We start from the raw sequence: 9,119 nt of genomic DNA on the forward strand, positions 1-9,119 counted from the left end.
TATTAATATTACAAAATACATTGTATTTAAAATATTTGTTAATTAAACATATTTTGAAAAATTCTTTAGAAATCAAAACAAAAACATTTTACTTTTATTTCAGGCTGTACTTCAAGATTTGTTTCCTGATACACAATTGTCAATGCCTGAAGATGATGTTTTACAAGAGGCATTAAAATACTCACTCATTACAAAAGGATTACACCCGACTAAAATTACGATAAAAAAAGCAACTCAGTTATTCCAAACTATGGTTGCACGTCACGGTGTTATATTAGTAGGCCCTGCTGGTAGTGGAAAGACAACTTGTTATGAAGTAATCTGATATTTTGAAAAATTAATATTATAGGCTGTATATATATATATATGTATGTATGTATGTATGTGTGTGTGTGGTAGTCAAAAATAAGAAGTAAAGAAACATTTAATGTAACTTTTATTATGTTAATGGTTCAAGTATTTACAGAAGATTATCTTTAAAATAAGCACTTTCTGAGCTACATATTTCTTCTAAAGGCTTTAATTGCTACAACTTCATACAGTATTTGATGCCTATTAGTCATTATTGTATAATAAATATCTGATCAAGAAGCATAACAATGCTCTCTTTATCTCTTGATTTGTCTCCAGAGACTTTTACCTGTTTTCTAAAATGAAAGAAAAGTTGAAGGAGTGCACATTTTTATCAGTAACATAGATAGAGACCCTAATTATGAGAGCCTGTAAATACATCACAAAAAATAGCATTCAGGAGTGATATTGATGCAAGCATAAGTATGTAGCTACAGTAGGGGCTTATTTTTTAAAGTGGTGTGATGTAATAGTTTCTAAATGCTGGGTAATAAACAAAATTTCACATCTTACAAACTGGAGTAATAAGTTTAATAATATAAAATTATTTTTGACTAAATTAACAAGTCTTCCTCAGTTATTGAATTACCAGATAGAAAGTTCAAACAAAAAGAATACTAGATAAAAATTTAAACATAATGGGAAATGATACAAAATTATGACATATAAAATTAAATAACAAAGATAAAATAAATTGAAAATGAAATAATAAAAACATGTAATATATATAGTAGATGTAAAATAATATAAGATACAGTAGATTGTGTGTTTCTCTTCCCTCAGTATAACAAGTGCTAGTTCACAAGAATGTCTAAAGTGGACAAAAGTATAATATAAGTAATTAAGAAGGACAAGAAGCACATATCAACATCAAAATAAGAGTTCATACATGGGAATGCCATGGGGTAAACAGTGTGTCTGCATCATGGTAATTGGCACATTTACATTTTCTGTAAGCTTTATAAATTTCTACCATCTCAAAATATTTATGTGAATTGATGTTTATGGTAGGTCTGATGATCTTATCCTCTTCCCAATTCTCCTGGACATCAGGGTGGTTAACATAAGCCACCAAAGTTGTATTAGATAGTTTCCTATCAACAGTTTATTTGTGCTTTTCAATCCTCTGGTGCAGATTTTGTCTGGTAGCTTCATGTACATGAATTTTGTTATAATTTGGTAGTTCTCTAATGAGATGGAATAAATCTCAGGAAATTATTACAATCATAGCACAGTTTGTTATTTCTGAAAATCTTGAAGACAGTTTGGTTACATTTGTATCCTAGTTTTTATGTTAATAAACTTATTACTGGAGTTTTAAGGTGTGAATTTTTGTTTACAATCATAATTTCCTTCAGTTTTTTTACAATGCTTTTGATACTAAGTAATAAAACCTGATTTGAAAATTTGGCTTATTTTTAATACTATTAGGTAAATGTAAAAATTATTATATATAAAATGTATATACTTTAATAAAATAATTAATGTTTTAGGTAAACTTATTTTAGCATTGTTTTTACCAATTGAAATTTTTTTAAAATTTTATATGAAAATTTTTTATTTTTCCACTTTCAGATTTTAAAAAATAGTCTAAATATCTTATATGATAAACAAGAAAATAACAAGTTTTATTGGTCTGTGAAAACTCATGTTTTAAATCCAAAAAGTATTTCTTTAGTAGAACTGTATGGAGAAATAAATTCACTAACTTTGGAATGGAAGGATGGACTTATGGGATCAATTGTGAGGACAGCCGTGCAGGTAATTTAATTAGTCATTCGTATAGAAATACACAATTCAAATAAACATAAGTTATTCAATTTTTATATTGAGGTGGAAAAACAACTGCATATTATATCCAATTAGAACACAAAAATAATTTTACTAACTGAGGAGTTACTATTATAATGTTGGAAAGATCTAACAAGCAAAAAGGTTAATTTCGTATTTTTATAATATCTCTAATTCTCAGTGGCGTGCCGTGACATTTGATGATAGGGAAGCTGTGTTTCTATAAGAAGCCGACTTCCAGGGGCAATCAGTCAGCAATGGTCTATGGTCCATTCGTATTCGTTTGTTCGATAAACCAGTAAAAACCGTAGACTTTTCTAAATGTATTTTTAATTAATAGATTATCTAACGCACTTAATAAATAAGCAAGTTCAATATAATTAACTCTGTTATATTAGATTTAATAAATTCTCTACGCCCTCTAAATGCCAATTCTCGCTTCGATAACATTTACTAATTAAAATATATCTATTAGCCGTAACTATCTCGTTATAATTTTCAATATATATTTTATATTGTGTACTAATGTTAAATTCTATTCTATTTTGATTTCCAAATTGCTTCAATTTTACGAAAGAATCGATGCGAGATTTAGGATTTTCGTGTCTTTTGCCAGCTTTACTCAAATTATTTAAATCGTCAAAGCCAATCTCATTCTACACACTAATTTTATTTGAAAATAGTAGGCAAGGCCAACAAAACAAATTTTGCATTTTTATGCATCCACAAAGCCATTTTATATCTTCATAAATTTTATCATGAAAATGTCGAACAAATTTTTTCTTTTTCATTATATGGTCTCGAGCCAAAACTTTTTGAAATAAATTTTCGATATCACAATTACATTCTAAATTGCTAGCTATAATATAAGGGCTAAAATTAAAAATAAAATTATAAAAACTTACTTGTTAAAATAAAATGTGTGATGATATACAATTATACATACCTGGTACAAAATATTCAATTGTATGAATATACTTTTAAAGAAAATTATAAATATAGTTTTGTGAAGAAACGTACATAAAAATAACATAAAATAGTCTTTACTTTTTAAATATTAAAACAATCCACCTAGTTAAAATTGCTCCCTACCAGTGGCTCGTGGATGGAATCAGAGACGGTCTTGGTAGGTGTGCGGTGCGGTGCATGCTTGCCAAATCCCGAGGGTGCCGATACCGGTTAATGTCTCTTTTGTCTCATCACTAGTATATCTCAAAGGACGCGACAGGGTTGTTGTAAATTTTAAACGTTTCTCATCATAGCTGTAAAAATCTAAATTTGTTAAACTTAAAAGTCATTTGTTTTCTAACTACTGTAATTCGTTTTAAGACCAGGTGTCCACGGAAATTTCCAAAATTTACAACTTTTACTCACTTTCATTGAACTGGAAAAATTTCTGTCTTTATTACATCTAATATTACGAAGAAATCAGTCCCACTGTACTCGGCTAGATATTGGTCCGGTTAGGCTTTTGTTTAAGTAAAATTCCGGCTCTTTCATCAGGGTTTTGTTTACGTCCCCAATTCCCTAATCGCTTAATTATTTAACTACTTCTTAAGTAGAAATAAGTCGAAACCAGTTACTTTGTACTCGAATATTTGTAGTCTCGGGAAAAAAGTGGAAAGACAAATTTTTACGACAACGGATACATAAATCGTAAATTTAAGGAAAATAAATTCTAGAGCCTTTTCGGTACCTGGTGCATCTCTCTCATTCATTAAATTTAGTTGTAAATGACGCTGTCGAAGTCACGGTTAATTTTTTAACATTATATGAGAATTGTACACGTTTTTTTTTTACATCCCCTTAAAGATGGGATATACGAAATCGTAATATTACTGGTTTAACATTGAAATCCGTGAGTAATATAAAATCGGAGAGCGGAAAAAATATATCAAATATTTTAATGGATTTTTTAACTCCTGTCAACTATACGGAATTATCGTAAAAACACCAGTAAATTCTTATCGGTTGGGTTAAGTTATAAATCTACTCGTTATTCATGTAATCGAAATATCTAGTGGGCAGGCGTCTAACAGCCCAGAACCGGTCCTTGATAGAATTGGAATCTTTATATGTGTGCAGCTTTCACCCAAGGTCGTAGGCTTCCACCGGCTAAACCGGGTGAGGTTGGTGCTCTGTAAAGCGCATGCGCAAATCTGGCTTTTCGTAATCTGAAAATACAGGAGATTCTACTCCGCCACTAATATTCTAATATACAATAGCAATTTTTTTTTCCACGTGTAGTATAGAAATTTGTAATAAGATACATAATGCGGTTATAATAAAATATTGTGCGATTATTTTCATATAATTAAAATTAATATTTATTTATTTTTTAGAGAATATGAGGGAAGCGGCGCTTCCAACGCTTCTAATGACGGCACGCTACTGCTAATTCTAATGTTCAACTTGAGATTATTATTTTTAGTTCAACCATTTTATTAATTAACTTTATATATTTTATTAGTTTTTTGAAAAGTAATGGAGTTTTCATTTGCTGTTTCAATATGTTGTTTTTAATATGTTACAAACATTCAATACAAAAGTAATAATAATCTTTATTGGCAACACAAAATATTTTTTATAATGAACTTATTTTGTAGTAATAATAATCTGTGATGCCAACAGAAGGCCAATAGTAAAAGAATTACTATGTTCGTGACCACTATAACAAAAAGAAAATAAAAGAAAAAGAACTTTTTTAAATGTCATATTGAGATATTTTTATATACTCTAAAATATAATTTGATAATATGTTATATACAATAAACACTATAATATATTTAATGAATATAAGAGGACTTGCTGTATTATAAAGATACAAGATGTATAAAAATGAATAATGATAGATTTTTCATTTATTGAATTTCTCTTCTTTATTTAATTATAAAAATACTTATTTTTTAGAATTAAATATAATATTTTAATTTGATATATGTTATGCTAAACCCAGGAATATTGCTCATTTTGTAAAATAGGTGAAAATATGAATAATTTGTGAAATCAGCAGTTGATGTCTCACTTTTACAAAAGTGACAATATTCTTATCAAATTCACAAAATTGGTAGTTTAGCCAAGTGACACTAACTTGGCATTGTACTAAATTGATGAACTTGCATATTTTAGAGAGTTTCACTTTGTTTTATTTTTGTGTATCATTGTTTTATAGTTTCTAATTTCAAAGTTTTTTCTTGTAAGTACTTACATTTTTATTATACAGGGTGTACACAAATTATTGGACGATTTTGTAAGATTGTATTTTCACTAATATTGAATATAAATATATGATTTTACTAATATTTGAAAGAGCGCTATTTATAGTTTTGTATTGACCTTAAATGCAATTGATGTGTGCTCCACATATGGCATGATAGATGTCTAGACAGTACTCCCATTCTCACCAAACTTTCTCAGGCATGTCTTTTGTGACATTCCCAATGGTGGCATGAATGTGCTGTGTGCTGTTTCAATTCCAGTAACATTCTTAGAAGTAGGGAGACATAAACATAGTCCTTGATGAATCTTCACAGGATTGCACACTGCAATTAACCTGGCAGTTCATTTAGATAATCCCTGACATCTGGTCAGGTTTGGCCATCTCAGTCATCGGATATTGCAGCATGCAATTTCTTCCTCTGGGGTTTCATCGAGGACAAAGTTTACATCTGCCACTCCAACAAAGTTACTGAAATTAAACAGTGCATTCACATCACCATCGGGAAAATCACACAAGACATGCCTGAGAAGGTTCGGCAATAATGGGGAGTACTATTGGGACATCTGCTTTACCACACTTGGGGCACACATTAAATGCATTTAAGGTCAGTACAAAAGCTGCAAATATCCCTCTTTCAAACAGAAATAATATCATGTATTTGTGTTTAATATTAGTCAAAATATAATCTTATGAATTTGTCCAATAATTTGTGCACACCCTGTATATGCTTTAGTTTTAATTTAGCATGAAATTTAACATCTATATAATGAACATTATTAGGAAGTATAAAATATTATTCAGTAATTTTAATATGAATTATTATCAGTGGCGTGCCGTCATTGGAAGTGATGGATGCGCCACTTCCCTTGTATTTTCTAAAAAATAAATACATATTAATTTTAATTATATGAAAATAATTGCACAATATTTTATTATAGCCGCATTATGTATGTTATTACAAATTTCTATACTACACGTGAAAAAAAGAGATAAGATTGCTATTGTATATTCAACTATTAGTGGCGGAGTGGAAGTTCTGTATTGTCAGCATTCAAAAAGCCAGATCTGCACATGTGCTTTACAGAGCACCAACCTTACCTGGTTCAGCTGGTAGAAGCCTAGGACCTTGGGTGGATGCTACTTGTATACCGCATCCAATTCTATCTAGGGCCGGTTCTGGGCTGTTAGCCACTCTCACCCGATTATGTGAATGATGAGTAGATTTATAACTTAACCCAACCAATAAGAATTTACAGGTATGTTTTTACGATAGTTCTGTATAGTTGACAGGAGTTTAAAAAAATCCATTAAAATATTTGATATTTTTATTCTGCTCTCCTATTTTATATTACTCACAGATTTCAATGTTAAACCAGTGATATTACAATTTCGTATGTCCCATCTTTAAGGGGATGTAGGAAAAAACGTGTACAATTCTTGTATAATGTTAAAAAATTAACTGTTGCTTTGACAGCATCATTTACAACTAAATTTAATGAATGAGAGAGATGCACGAGGTACAGAAAAAGCTCTAGAATTTTTTTCCTTAAATTTATGATTTATGTATCTGTCTGTCATAAAAATTTATCTTTCCACTTTTTTCCCAAGACTACAAATATTCGAGTACAAAGTAACTGGTTTTGACTTATTTCTATTTAAGAAGTAGTTAAATAATTAAGCAATTAGGGAATTGGGGACATAAACAAAACTCTGACGAAAGAGTCGAAATTTTACTTAAACAAAAGCTTAGCCGAACCATCTCTAGCCGAGTACAGTGGAGACTGATTTCTTCGTATTATTAATGTAATAAAAACAGAAATTTTTCCAGCTCAACGACAAAAGAGGTATTTGACATTGACCAGTATCGGCACCCTGGGGATTTGGCAATCCGTGTGTATGCACGCTCTGCAACCGTCTTCGATTCCATCCATTAGCCACTCGTAGGGAGCTATTTGACTAAGTGCATTGTTTTAAGATTTAAAAAGTAAAGGAGATTTTATATTTTTATGTACGTTTCTTTACAAAGCTATATTTAATTATAATTTTCTTTAAAAGTATATTCATACAATTGAAGAATATTTTGTATCAGGTATGTACCAGTACATCCACCACACATTTCATTTCACTGAGTAAGTTTTTATTATTTTATTTTTAATTGTAGCCCTTATATCGTGGCTAGAGATTCGGAATGTAATTGTGATATTAAAAATGCATTTAGAGAAGTCTATGATTTTTACTGGCTTATTGAATAAACGATACGAATGGACCCTAGACCAGGGTTGGCCAACAGTTTTTGTCCCCAGGCCGAATTGGAAAGAAAACTTTTTCCATGGGCCGAACCAGAGGCTACCCTAGGAAGATTTTGAGGTGGTGCGAGATCTCATTGTTGTGTCATCCCATAGAGACTAAATTGTACAGTACATAGAGATTACAGATACATTTTTCACATTATCATGCTTTTTGAACATTTTACACTGTACTTATGAGATTTGTAATGGAGGGTTAACTCTAAATGCACTGTGAGTTGTTGACTTTTTTTTTTCTTTAGGCATCAGAATTTTTCATTGAGCTATTTGGACTTGAGTAGCTAATATTGAAAAATCGATTGCGGGCCATATAAATTTATTAGACAGGCCGGATCCGGCCCGCAGACCATATGTTGGCCATGCCTGCCCTAGACCATCACTGATGCGCAATTGGCTGATTGCCCCTGGATGTCGGCTTCTTACAGAAACACAGCTTCCCTATCATCAAATGTCACGGCATGCCACTGATTATTATATTCATACTATATTTTAATTATAATACTAAAACAAATATTTTTAATTATATTTCTATAGGAACAAAATGATTGCCATCATTGGATTATCTGCGATGGCCCAGTTGATGTTTTATGGATTGAAAATTTAAATTCGGTACTTGATGATAATAAAATACTCTGCCTTGCCAATAGTGAAAGAATCAAACTTACACCTTTGATCCACATGTTGTTTGAAGTTGATGATCTTACTCAGGCTTCTCCTGCTACAATTAGCAGGTATTGGTATTAATTTTTTTAAATAGCATTTCTCAGTATTGAATTTTAAGACAACACTCTTAAATTGTATTTTTTATCATAAGATTTATTTTAATATAGAATCAAACCTATTCTAATAAAAAAGGTTAGAATAAAAAATCCAAATGTTTTTAAATGTACTTTGTAAGAGAAAAATAGAATGAGGAATTCATGATTTTATTTGATTGTTTCAATTGGGCTGCAATTTTAAAAAATTGTAGATCTATAAATTTCCACTGTCATCCATCAGTCTGTCTTTTCTTAATCTCGAGAACAAAATTAGATAGATGAAATCCGGGACCAGATATGGAAACCTTAGGGGCAGGAGGCCCCAATTAACTACCATGTTTCCCCGAAAATAAGACATCCGCAGAAAATAAGTCCTAGCACAGATTTTGCTGAATTGCGAAATATAAGACCTCCCCCTGAAAGTAAGACCTAGCGAAGTTTTTTTTAGTCGTAACGGTGATCGACAGATGGTTGAAAGTGGCCGTTGGCTTTTTGAAAGTACAGCCACTGATTGGTCAGCAGACAATTACGCCACACGGCATGATTTGCATAAGACTATGGCTTGGGAATCACAGATTTGCATAACGTTACGGCTGGTGATGGCTAATTGGTCGGCCGGGAATCACGCCACATGACATTTGCATAGTGCTACGGTTCAGTAAGCACTAATTGGTCATCGAGTCCGATGTTGAC

The 9,119-nt window shown here is 31.1% G+C and overlaps 1 protein-coding gene across 1 annotated transcript; it reads left to right on the forward strand.

Annotated features, from left to right (window-relative positions):
• The first annotated feature begins 77 nt into the window (after positions 1 to 77).
• LOC111616028 (dynein heavy chain 6, axonemal-like) lies at positions 78 to 8,420 on the forward strand. Its single transcript, XM_023357468.1, has 3 exons — positions 78 to 316; positions 1,927 to 2,112; positions 8,203 to 8,420. The coding sequence occupies exons 1-3, from the start codon at positions 143 to 145 to the stop codon at positions 8,410 to 8,412; spliced, it is 570 nt and encodes a 189-aa protein (XP_023213236.1). The 5' UTR covers positions 78 to 142; the 3' UTR covers positions 8,413 to 8,420.
• The last annotated feature ends 699 nt before the right edge of the window (positions 8,421 to 9,119 follow it).

Source organism: Centruroides sculpturatus, unplaced genomic scaffold (assembly GCF_000671375.1).
Source record: "Centruroides sculpturatus isolate CEXI.00-Female unplaced genomic scaffold, Cexi_2.0 scaffold2810, whole genome shotgun sequence".
Taxonomy (NCBI): Eukaryota; Metazoa; Arthropoda; class Arachnida; order Scorpiones; family Buthidae; genus Centruroides; species Centruroides sculpturatus.

What these genes read in the sequence shown, in the direction of transcription:
- LOC111616028 (XM_023357468.1), top strand. Translation starts at nt 143, where the DNA reads ATGCCTGAAGATGATGTTTTACAAGAGGCATTAAAATACTCACTCATT. An exon ending in GAAAGACAACTTGTTATGAA is followed by an intron (nt 317 to 1,926) that starts GTAATCTGATAT and finishes TTCCACTTTCAG; the next exon opens with ATTTTAAAAAATAGTCTAAA. An exon ending in TTGTGAGGACAGCCGTGCAG is followed by an intron (nt 2,113 to 8,202) that starts GTAATTTAATTA and finishes ATATTTCTATAG; the next exon opens with GAACAAAATGATTGCCATCA.